Raw genomic sequence first — 24,491 nt, forward strand, 5'->3', positions numbered from 1 at the left:
TGTCCTGTACTCAATAAAGGTTTATTTCCTGGGGGCATTATCTGACTGCCCAATTGTGGAGGGGAGCAAAGGCTAAGCAAGTAATGAATAAAGATGCCCGGAGGGCTCTAGAGATAAAAATCAGTTTGGTGCGATTTTTCCTAGAGAACACCGAAACTGTGTACTGGGAAGTGACCCAGAAGCCTCCTGGCTTCCCATTCTGATCAGATTGTGGGGTGTGAGTCTTGATTCCCCTGAGTGTTTGGCCTTAGTGCTGAACACAAAAGCCCAGGAGGTAGCCAGAGAGTGATACCGTGTAAGTTTCATACTGCAAACCTCTTCAAAGACAACAGCTAATGATAATCAGTGTTCTGTTTTTCTCCTACTCTTATACTTAGAAATGACCACCATTTCTTTCATACCACCATTTTCATTTATTAGCAATAACAGAATAAATACCAATAGCACCAATTAAAAATGAATCCACATGACGTGTTTTATCCTTACAGCTGTAATAACTAGTAACTAACATGGACTGGAAAGCACTTTGCAAATGTAAAAAGTGCTGTACAGATACATTATAATTATCATCATTAATAAATTAGCCCGATTCTCCTAGTATTCAAAAGGCACGTAAGGTCAGATACATGGGTTCGATGGGGCAAAATGATCACAACCTACAATGTAGCAATGGTTCACATGTGTTGGCAACAAGTTTTACCCCATGCAATCCTGCAGAGCTGAAGTTACACACCCTTCAAAATATGGGAGAATGAAGCTAAAGTAGACAAAACAGGCTTTTTTTTTTGAGATTTAATGTTTTTGTTTTAATAACAGACTCCTACCTCTTTTATGATAACTTTGAAAAGATAATATAATTAAACTTCTAAATTGTACATTTTAACAAAATTAAAATTTCTTATCTAAGGTGACAGTAAATTTTATTCTTCTCTATGAGCTGATATTCCAGATGTCATTAGAATTTCAAAGCATTCTGCGACTTCAGCGAGGTCAGATTGGTAAATTTTGTGCTTGCATACCTTCAGGGAATAACTGTGGTATTCATTCCAGAATTGTTACTAGAAAAAAACAGCTTTATCCATTCTCTTGCCAGCAGGAGTCTTGGCAAGAGACAGCTCTTGGCTGACCATAAATAAAATTCCTTGAATCACCAGTGTCTTGATTTAAGAAAGAAATTTTACTGTGTCTTTAATACACAAAAGCTGATTAAACAATGGTTTAAAAAAACACTACTCCACTTTTTCACAGGTGTACAAAAGGAAATAGGATGGAATTACATTCAACAATAAAGCTTAAAGTTCACTCTAGGTAATAGTTGCATTAACATTCACATACACAAGCACAGAGTAAGTATATTTCAGGAGTCTTATAATAGCATACAGCATACATATGGGAGATTGATTTCAGGTAACATCATAGGTGTTAGCAAGATTAGCAATTCAGAATGTTCTAAAAAAGGCAAACTAAACCAAAGAGGAGGTGTGGGCTAGCACACCAAGACAAAGCACAGAATTCGAGGATTGAAAAGTCGGCTCACTGTGTGTTTGAGAAAACAATGATTTTTCTTCAATTTCAGGGTCTTGATATAGTTGGCTAGAGAAGGTTGTGTATTCAAAGTGCACAGAATTGTTTCTTAGAAAAGAGAGAGAAAGATCTTTTTATTCAGGAATTAATACATGCAAGAGGCAGCCCCAGAGTGACCTGAAAGAGTAAAGCTGTGATTGGCAGGTGGCCAGTATAATACAGATGTTCCAGGCAATTCTCTTAAAGCACTTCTGTAGCAGCAATGGTCATTTAAATGGCTGTAGATTGGATTCTCTTTTGAGGAGAGTTGAGGGGAACTGTAGTCATCATATTTCTCTTTAGAGATTTATAGCTATAGATTTTTCTCTTTTTTAAATAAATCTATCAAACAACAAACAGCATAAAGTGAGGTGTTGGGGTTTTCTTTTGTCTTTGCTTTTGCATATGTGTTGGAAAAGGACCAGGCCTTTTCATAAACATTGTGTGCAAAAGAATGGGTAAGAAAGTGAGCACAAGGATATCCGAAAACACATCAGATCTGCCCTGGTTGGCCCCGTGCAACACTGAGCTGTTGGTTTGTCGGTGTGATGTGAGTTGTAGGGATCATGACACCACAGCAACAAACTTAAGGCCTCCTAGGGCCTGGTCAGTGGGGGGCAGTTTTGTCTGCGGGAGGGTGGCCACCGCCTCTTGAGTCACAAGGTTTAGAAAGTCTGGTCCCTTTTCATTTCGTGCTTCCTCCCTGGATTGGCAACTCCTGCCATTCTTTTGCCTTTCTTCCCACCAGCCCTCCTCATGCGGGCTAGTCTCACCTGGCCCCGCCCAGCCGAGGTCTGGCGCCCCCTCCCGCACCGCCGGCGATCACACCAACCCAGTGGCCCCCCGAACCCCAGCTGCTCAATCTCAAAACCTTTGTGCCTGCCCTGCAAGTGTCATCAAGACAGCATCCCCGGAGCACAGGGCAGAGAGTTTCCAACCTCTCACTGGCGGGACTGGGAAGCCTCTCCTTTGCGGCGGAGGAGAAAGGAAACTTGGGTCTGCTTTTTAGGTTCTGAAAACAAGCCAGAGTGGAGAGAAAGAGTTAACACCAGACTTAGTAAAGCTTTCAAGACAAAACCTGTTCAATGGGATCTACATAGACACAGGGAACTTTCTGCAGATTTCTGAGGTCTATAGGAGAGGGCTCATGGAGACAGGAGAAAGGAGTGGGGAGTTGCTACATGGGAGAGATTTGCCATTATTACAAAAACTGGCTAAGTGGCTTGTTTCCATGAGGTGACCTCACTGGTCACTGTTGTCAGTCGTGCTGTTCCCTTTCTCTTTTTTTTCCTGGGTCTTGTTACCCTTCTTCTTTTTCTTCTTTTTCTTGGTCTCCTCCTTTTTGCCGAAGGTTATGAAGTCACTTTTGTCAATTTGGCTGTTAGTAGGCTCCTGCCGGATGGAGATGATTGCAGGAGATCCTGGGATAATGAATTTGTCTGGCAACTCACCGGGACCAGATTGTTTGGGGTTGCCTGGTCCGTATTTAAAGGTCCAGCTGTTGCTGTTGACACCAGCCCCAACTGGAGGGGACACCTCTCCTGCCTCTGGTTCTGAAAAACAGAAGGTCACAAGTCAGTAGGAGTCAACACACACCCTCCAGGCCACACGAGTCTGGGGGAGACAGGGGAGGCTGCACAGATGAGCCTGACCCCCACCCTGAGAAATTAAGAGTTCTTTCTTCAAGCCTGAGGGAAAGGTCAGTATTTGGAAACAATCAGGAAGGCAGATTTTCTCACCAGAAGGTCTGAAAATCTAATTTTCTAGTGACATACTTTTGGTTCCTTGTGAAGAATTTCCTAAAGAATACGGTTGTGATTCTTTTGCCTGAGAATAAGATGGGAAATGTACTGGGTTAAAGCAGACTAGGCAATAAAAGGAGTGGGAATCCATTTCACCAAGGAGGTGAAAGACCTGTTCTATAAACTCAAGATGTTTATGAAAGAAATTGAAGAAATGACCCAAATAAATGAGAAGATATTCTGTGCTCATGGACTGGAAGAATTAATATTATTACAGAGTCAATGCAATCCTTATCAAAATTCCAATGGCATTTTTCACAGAAATAGGACAAACATCTTAAAATTTGTATAGAACCACAAAGGACCCTATAGAGCCAAAGCAATCATGAGAAAAAAAGAATAAGGCTGGAGGCATCATGCTTCCTGATTTTAAGCTATATCACAAAGCTATAATTATCGAACAGTATAGTGTTGGCATAAAACCAGACACTTAGGTCAATGAAACAGAATAGAGAACGCAGAAGTAAACCAACACAAAGATGGTCAATTAGTTTACAACAAAGGAGGCAAGGATATACAGTGGGGAGAGGAGAGTTTCTTTAGTAAGTGGCGGGAAAACCAGACAGCTACATGCAAAAGAATGAAACTGGACCCCCATTTTACACCACACACACAAATAAATTCAAAACCGATTAAAGCCTTGAACGTGAGACCTGAAAGCATGAAATTCTTAAAAGAAAATATGGGCAATAAGCTCAATCACATTAGTCTTTTTTTTTTTTTTTAAGGTTTTATTTATTTATTTGACAGACAGAGATCACAAGTAGGCAGAGAGGCAGGCAGAGAGAGAAGGGGAAGCAGGTTCCCTGATGCAGGGCTCGATACCAGGACTCTGAGGTCATGACCTGAGCCAAAGGCAGACGCTTAACCCACAGCGCCACCCAGGTGTCTTTTGGAATCTGACACTAAAAGTCAAAGAGAAAAAAGCAAAAAGAAGCTATACTACATCTAAAAAGCTGCTGCCCTTGGGTGCCTGGGTGCCTTATAGTGGGTTAAGCTGCTGCCTTTGGCTCAGGTCATGATTTCCGGGTTCTGGGATTGAGTCCTGCATTGGGCTCTCTGCTCGGCAGGGCGCCTGCTTCCCTCTCTCTCTCTCTGCCTGCCTCTCTGCCTACTTGTGATCTCTCTCTGTCAAATAAATAAATAAAATCTTTTAATAAATAAATAAAATCTTTTAATAAATAAATAAATAAAAAGCTGCTACCCAACAAACTAAACCATCAAAAAAATGAAAAGGGAAGCTACTGGATGGGAGAAAATATTTGTAAATCGTATATCTTATAAGGGGTTAATATCCAAAATATATGAAGAATTCATACAACTCAACAGCAAAAATGCATACAATCCGATGGAAAAATAGGCAGAATATTTGAATAGACTTTTTTTCCAAAGAAGACAGACACATGGCCAACAGGTACATGGAAAGGTACCCGACATCCCTAACCATCAGGGAAATGCAAATCAAAACCACAGTGAGATATCGGTTCCCACTTGTCGGTACGAAGATCATCGAAAAGACAAGAAATGACAAGTGTTGGTGAGGACATGTAGAAAGGGAACCCTTGTACATTGTCAGTGGGAATCAAACTGGTACAGCCACTCTGGAAAACAGTATGGAGGTCCCCCCCCCCAATTAAAAATAGAAATACTGGGGCACCTGGGTGGCTCAGTGGATTAAACCTCGGCCTTCGACTGAGGTCATGGTCTCAGGGTACTGGGATTGAGTCCCACATCGGGCTCTCTGCTCAGCAGGGAGCCTGCTTCCCTCTCTCTCTTTGCCTGCTGTTCTACTTACTTGTGATCTCTCTCTCTCTCTCTTTGTCAAATAAATAAATAAAAATATTTAAAAATAAATAAATAAATAAATAAGGAAATACCATCAATCCAGTGACTGTATTTCTGGGTATTGATCCAAAGGAAATGCTAGCTTGGGAGGTCTGAGTGTTTACAGCCGGCTGAGCCTCTGACTCTTGGTTTCAGTTTAGGTCATGATCTCAGGTGGTTGAGACTGAGCTCCATGTTGGGCTCTGCAATCAGCACGGATTCTGCTTAAGAGTCTCTCTCCCAGGATGCCTGGGTGGCTCAGTACCTTGAGCTGCTGCCTTTGGCTCAGGTCATGATCCCACGGTCCTGGGGTCGAGTCCTGCATCGGGCTCCTTGTTTGGCAGGGAGCCTGCTTCTCTCTCTGCCTCTGCCTGCCTCTCTGCCTGCTTGTGTGCACACACACACTCTCTCTCTCTCTCTCTTTTTCTCTGACAAATAAATAAATAAATAAAATCTTAAAAAAAAAAAAAAACTCTCTCTCCCTCTCCCCCTGCTCCTCCCCCAGCGCTCTCTCTCTCTCTCTCTCTCTCTAATACATAAACCATAAAAAAGTAAAAGAAAATGGTGGGGCGCCTGGATGGCTCAGTCGTTAAGCATCTGCCTTCAGCTCAGGTCGTGATCCCCGGGTCCTGGAATCGAGCCCCACATCGGGCTCACTGCATGGCAGGAGGCCTGCTTTCCCTCTCCCACTCCCCCTGCTTATGTTCCTGCTCTCACTGTCTCTCTCTCTGTCAAATAATTTAAAATAATAATAATAATTAAAGAAAATGAAAACACTAGCTTGAAATTAAAGGTGCATTCCTATGTTCACCGCAGTGTTATTTTACATAGCCAAAATATGCAAACAACCAGAGTGTCCATATATAGATGAATGGATAAAGAAAATGTGGTGTATATTGTAAAAATGAGTAAAGAAAATCTCATTTAAAATGGGGTCAATAAAAATAAAATAAATTAAAAAATAAAAATAAAATAAAATGGGGTCAGGAGGGGAGCCTGGCTCGCTCAGTCCCTGGAGCATGAGACTCTCCATCTCCTGGTTGCAGACATCTCTATCTCCAGGTTGCAGATGGAGCTTACTTTAAAAAATAAATAAATAAATAAAAATAAAAAATGGGAGTCAGGAAGCCCTAAGAGGAGAGATATCTCACACCTACCACTCCTAGCAGCCTGCATTACCAGAAGAACGAAGAAAGGTGATTCTTACCTTGACAAAAAGAGATACTTTTCACATAGGAATTTTATCTCCTGCTTTTAAGGGGAAAAAAAAAAAAAGACAACCTCTTCCTGTCCCAGCAACAACACCCTAACCACCACCTGAAATCAAAGTGAAACCACCACAATCTCAGACTCTTGTTCTTTTCCAAAGAACTTTTTTTAGGGGCAAAGGAAAAGGGAGTGAGAGAATCTCAAGCAGACTCCCCATAGAGCATGGAACTGGCTGCTGAGCTTAATCCCACAACCTTGAGATCATGACCTGAGCGGAAATCAAGAGTCAGACACTTAACTGACTGAATGACCCAGGCACCCCCCCACCCCCACACCCCCATATCCCCACACCCCGACAAAGAACTTTTGTTTGAAACAACCCTCCCCAATTTCCTCCTGAAACCTGTTAAGAGGTTATGTTTCCTTTGTCTCTTTGGACTTGCCTGTGGTCTGCCATAACTTTCTTGTCCCATTTGCAATTCCTCTGCTATTCCCTAATAAACTCATTTTACTGGTAAAATAACTGGCTATTTTATTTTTAGGTTTGACAATTTATATAATGGGATATCATTCGGCCATAAAAAGTACTGAAATCTTGCTATTTGCAACAACATGGATGAACTCTCAGGGCATTATTCTAAGCAAAGTAAGTCAGAAAGAAAAAGACAAACACTATATGATCTCACTTACATGTGATATCTGAAAAAACAAGCACGGTAACAAAACCAAAACCAAAAAGCCAAGCTCACAGATATAAAGGACAGACTGATGGAGGCCAGAGGCAGGAGGGCGACAGGTGTGGATGACATGGATAAAGGAGGTAAAAGGTATAGACTTGAAGTTATAAATAAAGCAGTCATGAGGATGTAACATATAGCATGGTGATGACAGTTAATAATACTGTATTGTATTTTTGAAAACTGCTAAAAGAGTAAATCTTCAAGTTCTCATCACACACACAAAAATTCTTTTGTAACTATATAGTGACAGACATCTACTTCACTTAATGTGATGATCATTTTACAATGTGTACAAATATCAAATCATTATTCTATACACCTGAAACTAATATAATTTTGTATTTCTATATCTCAGTAAAAAGAAAAGCAATATTATTAAAGAGAATCTCTTTCAGAAAAAGAAACAAAAAAACCCAAAAGCTCGGAAGTTCTAAGAGCTGTTGTAAACAGTGCATTCCCTGGAGCAATTAGTGCTGTTAACTTTTTTTTAGCCTTTTCTACAATGAAAGATGCCCTGTGCATTTGTTCTTATAATCATCACTGAAATACCTGAATCTCATTTGGTGTCACCAACTACAACTAAGGCTACTGTTTCTCAAGCCACTTCTAACAGTCTCTGGGGTCTCGAGTTTGCGGTCATAATTTTTAAAATGGAGGTTTCAATAGAGCTGGTAACAGAAGAGGCACCTAACAAAGTAGATTCTGTACTACCAAACGACGTCACCAAACTAAGAACTGCCAAGGAATTGCAGAACACTTGTCTACAATTATACTCCAAATGCTTTAATGGTCTTCAGGTAATGGGGGAAAAAACCTAGATTAGAGGTACCTGATGCAGTTTCAGATGGGAAAAGAAGGAAAAGAAGAATATGCTAAAATCTTGGCATGTGAATTTTGGCTACACATGTATTTTGACACCTACTCTGTCCAGAACAAAAGATAAATTAGTTGAATCAATGATTTGATCCCTATTCTTTCACCGTGTCCTTGATGGGTGGTTGGATGAAGCAGAGAAGCAATGGAAAGATGTGTGGGTGTAGGGGGATACTGACCAGCACAGGAGGAGAGCATCCTGTTGTAAACATGGGTCTACTAGGGTAAAGCACTGGGAGCCAACTGGCTTTCCAAACCCAGTCTCCTACCTCAGTGTGCTCAGAGTCTAGCTGGGACAGACACTCCAGCAATCATAAGGCAATTGGGTAAATGCAATGACCAAGGGACATGTGAAACATCTGAGAAAGTCAAAGGAGATTCCAGAGGAGAGATGAAATTTGGAATAATGAGACTGGGGGAAATTATTATGCATCCACAGGGGTTTTTGATGTAAGACTTTCCCAAGAGCCCAGCTGGAAGACACAATGACTTCTAGAAGAGTAGGGGTCAGAGCTAGAGAGAAAGAATAATGATCTGTCTGGGCAAAGTAATCCCAGAGGCCATGACATTGAAATGCTTTGACATCCCAGTAGTGTTCTTGTATCTGACACTGCTCCTTTGGTGGAATCGTGAAAAGTTCTGCCAAGAAAGCATTTGTGTTTGATTGCAGTTTGGGATTCTCTACATCTGCTCTCTCCATCTCCTGACCTATCACTTCCCTGTCTCTTCTCATCTGGCATCCGTAGCACTACTTTTGTAACAGTGCCCATATCAAGCCCACTAATCACATTATTGCTAAAGCCAGTAGTCACAATTTAGTCTGCACTGTCGTGAACCCCTCAGTGGCATTTGTCAGTCCCTTCTGGAGACACTGGTTTTTATGAGTTCCCTGTCCTGACCTTTCTCTTTTGGCCCTAGACCTTCATCTCTTCACTCCTGTTGGGATCTCAGCCAAGTCCATGGGTATCCACAGTGTCCAAAGATGCTGATGAGACACAGATTTCCATGTAGAGCTCTTAGCCCTCTGTGTTTCAGTCTCATGTCTCCAAAAGCCTATCCCATATCTCCTCTGAAAGCCTCACTGAGCATCTCAAGCTGAAAGAACTCCTGAGCCCTCCCATCTAGTCCTTTCTGCATCTCTCCGCTCACCTTAGTGCTCAAGCCAGAAACTTCAGAGCCATTCTGCATTCATCATCCATCAATATCTGTCGTTCCTGCCTCCTCAGTGTACCTTGACTTTGTCCTCTTCTCCGCATCTGAGCTGTCACTACCCTTTTTTTTTTTCAGCGCACCATTATCCTGAATGTGAATTACAGCAATAGCCTCTTCCCCTTCAGCCTTCTCTCCAGCCCTCCCCCCAGGAGCCAGAATTCTCTTCATTCCTTAAGTCTGTCCCCTTTTTAAAAAAAAAGGGGGTGCCTAGGTGGCTCATTTGGTTAAGCATCTGTCTTTAGCTCAGGCCATGATCCCGTGGTCCCAGGATTGAGTCCTGCATCGGGCTCGCTGCTCAGTGGGAAGCCTGCTTCTCTCTCTCCCACTCCCCCTGCTTGTGTTCCCTCTCTCACTGTGTCTCTCTCTGCCAAATAAATTAAAAAAAAAAAAAAAAACAACTGACATATAGGGTACATATAGTAAGATCCTTCAAAATAGAAACCAGATTACATCACTTCCCTGCCTAAAATTATTCAGAAGCCTTCTATTGCCTTAACAACAACAAAAAAGGCAAACGCCTTAACATAGTATATAAAGTATATCAAAAATCTATTATTTTTTTATTCTCCAATTCATCTACAAGTCTCCCTCTTATCACACAGGCCTTCTTTCAGTTCATCAAACACCCTTTGGGACTGTTTTTGCTTCACAGCCACACACAGTTTGTACACACACAGTACAACTGTATACACACAGTTTCCTTTTGTCTAGAATGATCTACCCTCCATTCTTAGCGTGACTTCTCATTCTTCAAGTCTGTGCTTAAATGTAACCCCATGGCCGAGGCGTTTTATGACCCTCCTAGCCAAGCAGCCCCTTCACCTCCATCTGTCACTGCGGCAGAAAACATAGTTGTTTTATTCACCACTACACAGCCAACATCTAGCACAGTTCCTGGCCTCAAATAGGTGTTTAATAAATACTTGCGAAGTAGGTGAATGAAAAGACTGTATGAGAAGCGGCAGCCACTCCAGCAGCTCTCAGCTCACTGCACTTCTCCTGTCCCTAAAGACAGTGAAGTTACATGTGGAAAGCGCTAAGCCTGATCACCAGCTTGATGTGAGAGCCCAGTAAACCTAATCACATATGGCAACTATATATGGCACAGCTCTCGGGGCGAGGAACGTAGGTTAAAAATATTGCAAATTTAGTCCAAGTACCAGCAAGCAGTAGGGAAATGAAGCAAGAACCTTTCTTCTCTCCCCCAAACCTCCTTCCCCTGGTGGAGCTTCCTTGCTAGCTCTCTGGACATAGGGCCATGGATGCCTTTTCTCCAAGACTGAGATTAATTTCTTTGACCCAGCTGAGATAAATCTGCATTTGAGCTCAGCCAGAACCTACCTGCTTACCTTCCAAATGCAGGCCTTGTCCCTGAGAGATGGAAACAAAAGCAAGACTGGGATTTGGGGCACCTGGGTGGCTCAGTGGGTTAAGCCTTTGCCTTCAGATCAGATCATGATCTCAGGGTCCTGGGATGGAGCCCCACATTGAGCCCCCCATCGGGCTCTCTGCTCAGCGGGGAGCCTGCTTCCCCCTCTCCCTCTGCCCACCTCTCTGCCTACTTGTGATCTCTCTCTCTCTTTCTCTGTCAAAAAAAAAAAATAAAATAAAATCTTAAAAACAAACAAACAAACAAAAAAAAACCTGGGATTTGACAGCAGGAAAACTGGGTTTCCTACCACTCCATAGTCCTGGACTTGACCTAAACCAGGATAGAAACTCTCTTCAACCACAGCCAGAACCCCGCAGGAGACCTCAGGAATGTCATCTGGAGATGCAGAGCTCAGAGATAACTTTATCTTGCAGAATTAAAGGACGTGAATGGCTCTGCGGGTTGGCCAAGCAAGCCCCTCACAGCAGGACTGCTAAGAGTTAATGAGAAGCTTTTACATGTCAGTGAGCTTCTGGGCGTTTGCTAGGAGCCTTGGTTGGTCTGACTCAGCCTTAAACTCCAAGAAGCAATCAGAGATCCATTCCCGTGCATCCCCTTCAGATCCAGATTCTGCGGAGCAGAGCGAAATCTGGTTTCTCAAGTCTCTCACAGACCATTGTGACTGACCTGTTCTAGTTAAAGTGTAAGCAAACATCTCCAGGGTCTCATTCAGGCAAAATAATAGCTTCAGGATCTGACAGACAACATTTACTGACCTCCTAATCTTGGACTAGAGACCATTGGCGGGCTTTGCCCGTAAAATGCTGGGACTTTCCTGGCCAAATCAAGGAGAGACTCCTCTTTCAAGAAGATGAGAGAGGAAGAGAGACCAAGGCCAGCACCAGCAAATAGTCAATTAAGGGAATGTTTCCTCATTTGGTGCTGCTTCCCTTCCCCCTCCCGTGACTTCCCACAAGTCCCTGTTCTCTGGTCCCAGGGGATCTAGCTCACCGGTAAGGACAAGACTAACAGGCAGTTAAGACTGTTAGAGCCCAGAAGAGAACTTCAGATACACACCAAGCCGGCAGGGGTCTGAATTCTTAGACAGAGCCCTTCCCTGACATTTCAGATTACAACCCAATGGGATTTAAAAAGGCTTTAATAGCATATAAGCATAATTACAGTAAATGGCTTTGCCCCCCCACCCAGTATTGGCTGATTTCTCCACCATAGGAAGGAATACATTTAAAAATCAGAACAACATACATGTTTTTAAAAATGTGTATAGATCTGTTATTTTAAAAACTGCCTTCTGGAGGTAACTGCCCACAACATTTAACCCTATAAGCCACTTTAGACACCTCCTCCCTTAGGCACTGCCCCGCTTCTTTTTGGCAACATCCCTCCACTCCTTTTTTCTGCTAAAGGAACTCTGGCAGGAATTTGGCCTCAGGGAATGGGAATGAGAGGGCTGGAGGCTTGGCCAATGCAGATACTGGGGAAGGTCCTGAAAACTGTGAAGCAAATGTCAGACTTGTAAACTCACCCCCAACCCCTATTCTGAATGGCTCCAGACTAGCACAGCGGTTTTTCTGATTGACCTTGATTCTCCCCAAAAGAACAAAACCAAGTCATTCTGACCAAGGATAGGGTTTTCAGGAAAGATCTTGGAGGGGCATAGGCTAGAGAATGCGGGAGGGTGGCTGAATTCTTTTCTCTTCCATTCATCTTGCTTCTGAACTTGAAAGCTTGCCCTGACTCTCTCATCTAATAGCACGCAGTCCTGGGCAACTTACATAAATATTTCTGAACTACAGTTTCTTCATCCATAAAATGGAGATGATCACCTTCCTGTCTACACCACAGGATTATAGTTGTATTTTATGTTTACTGGGATCTTCCTATGTGTGTGGCACTGGGCTACGCAGATCTACACGCAATATAATTTTTGCTCCTTACAAGAACCATATGAAGTAAATATTGTCAATGTCCATGTCTGTTTTATAGATATGTCTGTTTTACAGATGAAGAGACTAAGGACCAACAGTCTTGCAGTTAGGAACAGGTAGAGCCTAGGGCTGGATGGACTCTAGGTGGTCTCACTGCACCACATTCTAAGCTGTCTATGAAGACCCTTGCAATTATTTTGATCCTATTTGTTTTGCCACCATCTGGGAGACAGAGATGCAGGCAGAAACCTAAAAGCTAGAATCAGCAGAAAGGGGTGGAGGCTGGGGGAGGGGCACGAATGCAGGAGTGACAAGCTCAGGAAAATCCCAGCCCATTCTGCAGGTTTCAGCCCTCCCATCTCCTCCCCATTCATCCCTTTGTTGCCATCCTTGGGATTTTGGTCCTAAGGTTAATAAAGAGCTTCCAGAAAACCCATCATTTTGATGAAAGCCGGGGCAATCTTGCCAGACAGCACTCTGGAGCCTGCCTCCCGCCTACTCTACTACGTCCATGCAGCCAGCAAAGGCTATTAAATGATTACAGCCATTTCCGGCCCAGCCAGACAGCTCCCCTGGATTGCTCGCTTGTTATCTGCCTGGGGCTGCTGCTGCTGCCTCTGGCTGCCCAGGGGAAAGTCAAAGCACGGATGATTCTGCCCATTCTGGGTTTGCAGGTGAACGTCCAGGCTTTTTGTGTAAGGACACCCCCTTCTCGCCATTCCTTGACTCCTCTCCCTACCCAAGCTGGCCACTGCAGCTCAAACAGCTTTGAATTTGTTTGTACCCTCCTGGCTTTGAGCAACCAGTTCATGTGTCTGTATGTCCTGTATGTCTCTCGTGTGTGTGTGTGTGTGTGTGTGTGTGTGTGTGTATAGCAGAACTTGGGAGACTGTAGAATCATACATGCTCAGCCTAACCAAAAGGCAAAAACCACCACCAAACCTGTGGAAAGACTACGCGGTACAGCGTCCCGAGCTGCGTCCCCACCCCCACCTCCCATCGGTGGGGCTTGTGGGCTGCTTGAACAAGCTCCGCCTCCTCTTCCTCGCTCAGCCTTTATGAATTGGGCAACGTTAATCTGAGTAATTACAGCCCACAAATCACAGGAGAACTATGGTCTGCAACCCAAATCCTGTCCAGGGTTAGAGAGAGAGGGGGCTAGAAATCTCAAGCCACCCTGGGCTAGCATTTCCACCATTTCTGCACTGCTTCTTAGATCTTCAAATGATGGTGGAAAGACTTTTCCATGGAAACAAGACAACGTAAAAATATAATGCCTGTCCTCTAAGACATTAGGCTCTATGATCAGAATAGTAAGTTTAATAAGGTTATACCATAGGGACCCCTGGGTGGCTCAGTTGGTTGGATGACTGCCTTCGGCTCAGGTCATGATCCCGGAGTCCCGGGATCGAGTCCCGCATCGGGATCCCAGCTCCACGGGGAGTCTGCTTCTCTCTCTGACTTTCTCCTTGCTCATGCTCTCTCACTGTCTCTCTCTCAAATAAATAAATAAAATCTTTTAAAAAAAAATAAGGCTATACCATATAGATAATGTGATGTTTAGCAAATCACTTAATATCTCAGTTTTCATGGGAAAAGGAGATAATATATCTTTATATATTTAAATATATATCTGCATATTTATATGTTTATCTCTATACTTATATATGGAAACCCTTATATATACATAAATCATATATACATATAGCCCTTTTCTATACACACACGTATATAACATATATATATGTTATATATATATATATATAACATATATAGAAAAGAGTTTCCATATTAAAGGTAAGGAAACTGAAAGCTTAATTTGCAACAAGGTGATTTGCTCTAAATCACACAGGGATTTGATAATAAAGCTGAAAAATTCTTCTCACACGGATTCCCCAGCTTAGTAATCAATTTGTTATATTATTTTACTTCTGTGAAGCCTTGGGGATGAGGGAGGAGAGTAGAGCTCATTCACAGACCTAGCATCCTGATCCTTGGAGTAGCCGGGAGGCGGTGGTGTGAGTGTGATGGGAGAAGGGATGATCTGAATCCAGCCTCCCCCACCCCCAGCCCAGGCTGCCACTCCTGGTTGTCTCTCGTCCTTCGGGGGTGGGGTTGGGAGTGAGGGTCTGCAGGATCTGGAAGGAGATTTTGTGGCTCTTTGTTGCCTCGAGCCACAGCTGGGCTAATTTTCAGTAATCTTGGAGCGGAAGAGATAAATCCAGCAGCGTATTTTTAAAGCCACAGCTCTTGCTTTGTGCCCGAAATAACTTTACCATTTCTAGGTTAAGAGTAGAAAGGCATCATGTGCTGTGAACCTAGATTCAAAAATTGGAATGGCTGGTTTCAAATCGTCTAAGCTCTCCAAAGTCAGCTAGAAAATAAATATATATATTTCTTTCCATGACCCCCTAACCTGGCAGGGCTCAAGCTACAAGGTTCTCTAAACCTTATTCCTGGTTGCTAGAGTCCCCCACAGTCCAGAGGGCAATTTCCCTTTATAGCTTTCTTTTTAAACTGTCCCCAGCCTCAACAGGCTCTTATAACCTAGGGATAGCAGTAGGCTTAAAATGGAGGTTTGGGGGACACACACACAGCTTGGAGTTGGAATCCCAGCTTTATCACTTACTTGTTGTGCAACCTTGAGCAAGTCACTCCTCCTCCCAGCCTGCATTCTTTCATATGTAAAATAGAGATAACAATATCCACCTAATGGAACTGTGAGCATTAAGAAGACACAATGCTCATAAATCACGCAGAACAATGCCCGGCGTGCAGAAGCCATAATAGAGGATAGGTATTATTACAACATAGCATCCCTCTGAGGAACCTGACTCCCCACGGACCCCGCCCCCCCCCCCCCATTGATTCTTGGATGCAGTACTGCCAGGAACTCTCTTTTCCAGGGGCCCTCTTCCCATCTGGCTCTGCCCCTCCCAGAGATCATTAAAGAACCGTAGCTGTGAAGTTTCCCAGCTTCTGGGAAGGGTTACTAGGTAGGGAGCCATTCTCCAGAGCCTTTGGAGGCTGGCGGGGAGGAGGCAGTTTGGACACAGTGGACCGCCCAACAGATGGGGCATCAAAAGCCTTGGGTTCAAATTGCAGCCCTACCATTCCGCCTTCCACTCTTTTTTCCACTACACTGACTTGGGTTTTCTTCACCCACAGGCTGGACACAGCAGCTACCTCCAAGAGGCACTGTTAAGCCATTAAACATATTTATCATGGACAATAAATGAGACATTGCACTAGGAATAAGGGCAGGGATATGAATAATATTAGGACACTGAGCCCTGCTCTCAAAGAGCTAAAGTGCAGGAAAAGGCAAATGAATAAACACAATGTTGTTTTAAGTGAAAGGGGACTTCACTGCCTCTGCTGTGACCTCAGACTGTACTTTCTAACCTATTAGGTTCTTCTTTCCAGCTTATCTTTCCCAGCGGGCAAAGTGGCCCCTGATAGGAACTGAAACTGCCCCCTCAAGCACTAACTAAGGCCCTGACTCCAGTAAGACCCTGAGTCCTTGACCCCCAACACAGTGAGCAGCCTAACCCTTACTGCCCAGCACACACACTCCCCGACCTTGACCCCACACTGGAGACAGCAACATCTTGGAGATGGTCTTTGAGACACCAATCCACTGTCTTGTCTTCACAGTGCTGGCCTCCCTGAAATAAATTCCTTTCTTTTTCCCCACCCTTCGTCTTTCTGCCTTTGGATTCTGTCGGCAGCGAGGAACCACACCTGGTCTGTTTGGGATCCCCGGAGCCAGGTGCCCCTGCACCCTTGGACCCCAGTTGATACATGACTTTTTTTTTTTTAAGATTTTATTTTTAAGTAATCTTTATACCCAACATGGGGCATAGAGTAATGGGGTGTAGAGTAATCTCTACACCCAAGATCAAGTTTTGCATGCTCTTCCGACTAAGCCAGCCAGGCACCCCCGAATGTTTTTTGCTTATTTAAAAAAATAATAAATAGGTTTTCAAACGCAAAATAAAGAATAAACAAGGTAGAGAAACTTTGGCAAAGAGATGGCATTAAACTTTCTAGAGACAGTGTGTGCCGAGCACTGGTCGAGAAATTAAAGAGCCCTGTTTCGGATCTTGTCCCCACCACTTAACTAGGCAGATATGGGATCTTACTTAACCCTACGTACCTCAACTTCCTAGGCATTAAAATGGGTGTAATAATAGACTCATCTCTGGGAGAGGCTATACTGAGTAAAGGAGATACTACATGTAAGGTGCTTAAGACAGTGCTTGGCTTAAGTAAACAAACGGCTTAAGTACTTAATACTGGCAAGCTATTACTAATATTATTTGCAAGGAAATGCACAAGGAAGTGCACAAGATAAATGTATAGGAATGTACATTGCATTATTTAAAAAACAGAGATACCAATAAGAAACTGGATAAATGAATAATAATACAGGCATACAACACAGTATATCCTTATTTTAAAAAAATGAAGTGGGTCTATATGCACTGACTTGAAAAGGTGTTTATTAAAAAACAGAGCTGTATATTACTATGCATAACATCTCATTTTGCTTTTTAAAAAGCTGTTTGTTTTTAACAAGCAAAAAAACATTCAGGAGTGCCAGGCTGGCTTAGTTGAATTAAGTAATTAAAAATTACTTTGAAAAATATTTGGAAGAGGCAATCCTAGTGTGAACGATGGACTCTGGGTGATCATGCCTGTCATCGTGGGTTCCTCGAATGTGCCAAATGGACACTGTGGTCCTGGATATCAGGAGCCGGGAATGCTGTGCACCTGCAGGGATGGGGCCATATGGGAACTCTCTGTCCTCTCCACTCAATTTTCCTGTGAACCTAAAACAGCTCAAAAAAATAAAGTCTTTTGGGGCGCTTGGGGGCTCAGTGGGTTGAGCGTCTGTCTTCGGCTCGGGTCATGATCTCTGGGTCCTGGGATGGAAACATTAGACTCCCTACTCAGCAGGGAACCTGCTTCTCCCTCTGTCTGCCATTCCCTGTGCTTATGCTCGCTCTCTCTCTGACAAATAAATAAATATTAATAAATAAACAAATAAATAGTGTTAACTTAAAAAAATATTTTGAGGATACACACAAAACTGTTAACAGTGGTTGTCTCACTGAAGGGAAGCGGGATTGAGGGAAACGAATATTTTCATGCAAATGATGCTGTACTGTTTAATATTCATACCAATAATACAATTTACATGTTATTTTATTCTACAGCACTTTGAACTTCATGTTTATCAAAAAGCTGGGGGTACACACTAAACTATTGATAGTGGTGACTTCCTGGGAGCATGACTGGAGATGGGAGGTAAGGTACTAGTCATTTTACTGTAGTTTTGTATGGATTTCATTCATCCCAATTTTTGGCCTTATAATTAAATCAGGGAGAGATGAAAAAGATGACTAGCCCAGCCCCTACTTAATCCACTGCAAATTTCAAAAACTGGCTCAAAAATTAGCTGAAACAAAACATCGCTGCCCTAGACAGTCTGGACCCAGCACCAGCTACATAACTTGCAGGGCCCATAAAAAATTCCCCTAAGTACTCAAAGATGGCAACAGCATAATATTAAACCAAAGAGGCCTTTCTAGGCACAAGGCCCCATGAAGCAGCCCTGGCTGGACCAAAGAACCCCCTGCCGGGTCCCTTCTTCAGCACCACAACTAGACAGGGACCCTTCCTCCATCTTTCCTGCTGCCAGCCCCACCAGAAATTGGGAACCACAGTCCTTTCACCCAACAAAAAAACTGCTTCTGGGTGGGTCTAGCTGGCTTTTCAAACTTTTCTTCTCTCCCCTTCCCCCTCACTTGGTTGCAGTCTGCGCTTCTTAAAATTTGGCAGCAATCCCAGGCCCTGTGTTGCTGTGTCACTTCTCAGCCTTGAGCAACCATTTCTAGACAAGCAGTGATCTCCCTGCACAGAGGGTATAAAATGGAGGTGCCATCAGAACACTATAGGAGAAGGAGGACAAGAGAAGGAGTGTCATCAGGGGAAAACCCTCTGCACCACCATTACTCCACACCTTCCTGCACTTCCTATACCATTTCATTTAATTTAGCAAAACCATTTTGAATCCTGTTTTTACTGTGTGCCAGGCATTGTGCTAAGTGCCAGGAATATTAAATTGCATAAATGATAACATTTTTTGAATGTTAACCATGAGCTAAGCACGGCACTAAGCATTCTGCCTGCACTAGCTCATTTAATCCTTACAGCAACAGTCTCTCCCCTTCTACACCCCAATAAATTTGAGGCACAATGACTGAGCAGAACAGGGACCTGAGGCATTGTGCAAGGCTGTGCTGCCTCCCTTAAGAAGCAAACCAAGGCAAAATTTAAACATACTTGGCCTCCCTCTCCCCATTTTCACCGACAAAATCGGATCAAGTGCACCAGCATTAGCTCAAAACATTTCCAAGGCCAGTCCATTTTACAAAAATGCTGTAATCACCTCCCTTTTGGTTCCACATTTCTAAAAAGTTTCCAATCCTACTAGAAATGAAAAAGAAATTTTAAAAATACAAAATCAATATACAGAAATCTGTTGCATTTCTGTACACTAATAATGAAGTAGCAGAAAGAGAAATAAAGAAAACAGTCCGGTTCCATTCATGATTGCACCAAAAACAAAAACAACCCCCCCCCCCACAAATCCCTAGGAATAAACTTAAACAAGGAGTTGAAAGACCTGTACTCTGAAAACCTGGAAGACACTGATGAATGAAATTGTAGATGACACAACAAATGCAAAGATATTTCATGCATATGGAATGGAAGAACAGATATTGTTAAACGTCCATACTACTCACAGCTATCTACAGATTTAATGCAATCCCTATCAAAATACCAGCAGCATTCTTTTTTTTTTTTTTTTTAATGTTATGTATTTATTTGACAGAGAGAGAGAGCACAAACAGGGGGAGCAGCAGGCAGAGGGAAAGGGAGAAGCAGACTTCCCGCTGAGCAGGACCCTGAGATCATGACCTGAGCCTAAGGCAGACACTTAACTGAGTCATCACTCAGGTGCCCTTACCAGCAGCATTCTTCACAGAACTAGAGTAATCTTAAAATTTGTATGGAACCACAAAGGACCCTGAATAGCCAAAGCAATCTTGGAAAAAAAAAAAAAAAAAAGAACAAAACTGGAGATACCATAATCCCAGATTTCAAGATACACTACACAAAGACATAGTAATCAAAACAGTATGGTATTAGCACGACCTTCGCCCCTGTTTGTGATCACTGAGTCTCTCACTCTCAAACAAATAAATAAAATCTTAACCAAAAAAATTTACAACCATTTAAACAGTTAGTATCCTAAATGCAGGGTTGCAACCCTGAGGGAGAGAAGACAAAAGAAGCTCATTTATATCTCAAAATCCCTCAATTTAGAGAGAGCTCACTCTTACGAAAGAAATTTCCCCAAAGCAAATATTTAGAATCAATTTATACTTGGTCCAACAGAAGGAAACAGACGTGGCACTGATGATTGATTAAACGCAACCCCACTCACTGCAGAACTCAGGGAGGACAACTGGATTAACTTCTTGGTGATGCAATCCCCTGTAGAGGGGATGCTGGCCTCTAGGGAGGCTCTGTCATGGGTCTCAGGCCTAATCACTGTCAGAGGCACTGGGAGGGATCTGGTCTCCAGACAGAGCTGCTGAGGGGGCTGAGAGGCTCTAGGCTTTGGAGGTGCCTGGTCTGCTCCAATCTCAAGGAGGCAGCTAGTATGAGAATAGGTCTGTAATACAAAATGCTCCTAGAAAACCCACAAACAAATCCTGTGTCCTGTGTATCCACAGACTTGTCCTGTAACCATCCTAACGTTTGCCCCTGACACAGGACGTCACACTCAGGAAAAGCAGATGAATGCCGGCTGAAGTATCTCCTCCCCCGAACTGCCCACAACTCCCAATGCACACGTGCACACCAATCAGGCTCCCCACTTTCTTCTTCAGGGAAGTCCTGAAGACCTGCTTTCATCTGCTTTCACCTAGACACAGGTGCTAGATACATACACAGGGCAGGCAATATTCACTGTTCCTTATCTCCTGGCATCACCCTGGGGACAGTGACTTTCCTACTAGCTATTGTGCCCTTTAATTGACTCCTTCCAGATCAGGCTGTGGGTGATCCAAAGAGTTCCTGTCTTCTCCTGACTGCTCTAACTCTTGGGAAAATACTTAGGCCTGAGACAGAACAATATCTCTTAGCCTCTAACATAACAATGTACCATCTTCCTCCTCTCTCTCCATTTTCACCTCTGCCCATAGAGAAACACCCAGCAACCAATACTTCCATTCATGGGGAATGGGCTAGGAAATGGGTTCTCACCTTTAGCTCCATTTCCATACTTATTCTTCCCAGGAAGAAAAAGTTATCTGTCCAATTGGGGAGATTTACATAAGTCATATTTCAAATGGATCATGCTTTTTGGTTGGGGAAAGTGAGCACTAACAGTCACTGTTTTTTCACAGTATACCTCTCCTCTGACTCTTTGCTACTCTCTGCTCTAGCTCCATTTGGTAATCGAATCAGGATGGTTCCTCCTCCTCCTCACCAAGAGAGGGGTCTGCCATTCTTGATTTTCCTCCCTTGTGTTTGGGAGGTGGAGGCTCTACCATATTCCCCACACCATCTTTACCAATAATAAATCTGATTCTGAACTTTGATTCCTCAGTTGGCTCTTTGAATCTACTCTTAATTAATTAAGACTTAGAGGGAAAGGGAGGTGATTAATTAGTTTCCACCAAAGTTCAGACAATTAATAATAGCCTCCAAAGCTGTGTAAAGTCTAATCCTCACGGACTCTCGCCACACTTCTTCATGGTCCTGATACGCACTTTATTTTACCTTTATCTCTACTGAAGTTTACAACACACAGACTCACACAGCCACAGTTGCTTGAACATGAAAGACCCTGAGCTAATGGTCCCCTTCAAAATGCTGAAATCCTAATTCCTGAAACCTGTGAATGTGATGTTATATGGCAAAAGGGAATTTGCAGATGTGATTAAACTCAGGATGTTAAGACAGAGTATTCTGGATTATCCAAGTAGGCCCAATGTAATCACAAGAGTCCTTCTAAGGGAAAGAGGGAGGCAGGAAAGTCAGAGTCAAAGAGAGTTCTGCAGATGCTATCCTCTTGGCCTGGAAGATAAAGGATCCAGAAACCAGGATATGCAGGCAACCTCTAGAAGCTGGAAAAAGCAAGGAAAGAGCCCCTCCTCTACAGCATCCAGAAGGAATGGAGCCCTGCTGATATCTTGATTTAAATGCAGGGAAATCTATTTTAGATTTTTGATTTCCAGAACTATGAGATAATAAAGTTGTATTGGTGTAAGCCACCTAATGTGTGGTAATTTGGTACAGCAGTCCTGGGAAACTAACACAGATTTTGGTACCTATAAGTGGAGTCTTGCTATTAGAAATAACTAAAAATGTTGATTTGGTTTTGGAATTGAGCAATGGTTGGAGATTGGAAGAATTCTGAGAAGTATGAGATAAAGTGCCTAGCATACTTTGAACAGACTCTTAGTAGAAATGTAGTTACTAAGACACTGCTAGAGAGGATTCAGGAAGAAGTGAGAAAAGTTAGAGAAAACATATCATCATCTTAGGGAATACCTAAATGGTCATGAACAAGATGGTAGTAGAAATATGGACAATTAAAGAGGCTGTCAGTTCTAATACAGCTCTAATGCAAATGAGAAACAGGTTATTAGAAACTGAAGGAAAGTGGATACTTGTTATATAATAACAGGAATCCACCTTGATTTAAGCCAAGTAAAACTTCTCACCTCCACAACTGTACAACAGTGAATCTGCATTGCTTTAAGCCATGAAGTTTGTGGTAACTTGTTATAATAGTAATGAGAAGGGGCACCTGGGTGGCTCAGTCGGTTAAGTGTCTGCCTTCAGCTCAGGTCATGATCCCAGAAATCTTGGGATCAGGCCCCACATTATGCTTCCTGCTCAGCAGACAGCCAGTTCCTCCTCTCCCTCTCCACCCCCCCACCTTCAATCCCCACTCCCCACTTCCTACCCCCTGCTCATGCTCTCTCTCTCATTCTCTAACTCAGATAAATAAATAAAATCTTTAAAAAAAATAGTAATGTGGGCGCCTGGGTGGCTCAGTGGGTTAAGCAGCTGCCTTCAGCTCAGGTCATGATCTCGGGGTCCTGGGATCGAGTCCCACATCAGGCTCTCTGCTCAGCATGGAGCCTGCTTCCCTCTCTCTCTCTCTCTCTCTCTCTGCCTGCCTCTCTATCTACTTGTGATCTCTCTCTGTCAAAAAAAAAAAAAATAGTAATGAGAAACTAATACAGAACTCACAGTCAGCCTGGAACTCAGACAATGGATAGTGTTGTCCAAGTTACCAAACTATTCCCATGTGGGACAAAGTATCAGTAATGTGTTAGTTAGGTGCACAGGGTTCACTAGCAGGCAGACATGGGGGATATCTGCATATATGGGCAGATATGGGTGAGCAAATATTAAACACCATTATGTGCTAGACACCTTGCTTGACACTGGGACTATAACAGTGAGCAAAAAACACTAAATGTGTAAATGTATGAAAATCACTTAATTTCTATGAGTCTCAATTTCCTTATCTAAAACATGGGAATGACAATGTGTTTCTCTCTTGTTTAAGTATCCAATCCATATAAAGTGCTTGTCACAGTTTCAATAAATAATAATTCATTAAGTCTTCTTCTCTCTTGTTTTAAAAGATTATTTTATAACAACAGGGGGCAACAACACAGGATTTAAAGATTCTGAAACTTCAACAAAGACCCCTCATCAACATACATACTTCCTTCCTAATAGGTTATCTGTATCCCATGATTTATCATTAAACACAGATCCAATCTCACAGGCTCAAAGGTGTCCACCTCAGGGCTGTCTACATACCTGGTGATACTCTTTTCCCCCCAAAACTCTCTGACATGTAGTTTGGTTTGCATCATGTAAAGTAAATCATTAATTCACACAGGCTGAGGCTTTGAGCCTTGCTACAGACTTTTGGTTGACCCTAGATGATTATAGGAAAAGAGATGTGACACATGTGTTTTGGGCAAGACAGTATCTATAGTGCAGAGTCAAAAAACATAAAAGAGAAGACTTGGGAAATGCCACCTCACTGCTCAGGTTGGCCCATGATGTTAGCTAGAGCAACAGCTCTGGGCACAGGATTGGTCCAATGTTGGAAGTAAGCATTCTTAGACCATCAACAACAAACATGTTTATTCAGACTTCCTACATTTTTTAAGTTTGTTTGGTTGTTTATTACATTCACTGGCAGCTATAATCCAGAGGCCAGGTACACTGTTGGGATTCGACAGTTAAGAGCTTCTCTAGTAACTCTAGTAACAATAAGCTTCTCATCATCCCTGTTTTCTTGTAGATACAAATTTGTTTCCTAAAAGTTACCTTTTTATACTCTAACCTTCTAGAGTTACACCTGTGAGTCTAACTTCTTCTTTTTTTCTTTTTAAAGGCTCGATCTATTTATTTAACAGAGAGAGAGCAGGAGAGTACAGGCATGAGTGGCAGAAGGAGATGGGGAAGCAGGCTCCCCGCTGAGCAGGGAGCCCAGTGCAGGGCCTGATCACAGGATCCTGGGACCCTGACCCAAGTTGAAGACAGTTGCTTAACCAACTGAGCAACCCAGACACCCAAAGTTTGACTTCTATAAAGCTCTCAATTTTGTGTTTCCATCCTGGTACAAACATCATTTAAAAAAAAAATTTTTTTTTTTTAGATTTTATTTATTTGAGAGATAGAGAGCTAGAGACCGAGACGGGGGGTGGGGGGGGGGAGAGAGAGAGAGAGAGAGCATGAGCAGGGTGAGGGGCAGAAGCACGCTCTCCAATGAATAGGGAGCCCGACGTGGAGCTTGAACTCAGGATTCCAAGATCATGACCCGAGCCAA

At 43.0% G+C, this 24,491-nt stretch overlaps 1 protein-coding gene across 1 annotated transcript in view; it reads right to left on the reverse strand.

Annotated features, from left to right (window-relative positions):
* Nucleotides 1-393: 393 nt before the first annotated feature.
* LOC101678316 (protocadherin alpha-13) overlaps nucleotides 394-24,491 on the reverse strand; it is a 102,665-nt gene continuing 78,567 nt past the window's right edge. The window contains 1 exon segment of the mRNA XM_045075387.1: nucleotides 394-3,116. Within this exon segment, the coding sequence (XP_044931322.1) occupies nucleotides 2,806-3,116 (311 nt within the window). The 3' untranslated portion in view covers nucleotides 394-2,805.

This window comes from Mustela putorius, unplaced genomic scaffold (genome assembly GCF_011764305.1).
Source record: "Mustela putorius furo isolate JIRA1106 unplaced genomic scaffold, ASM1176430v1.1 tig00000145_pilon_pilon_pilon, whole genome shotgun sequence".
In the NCBI taxonomy this organism is placed as follows: domain Eukaryota; kingdom Metazoa; phylum Chordata; class Mammalia; order Carnivora; family Mustelidae; genus Mustela; species Mustela putorius.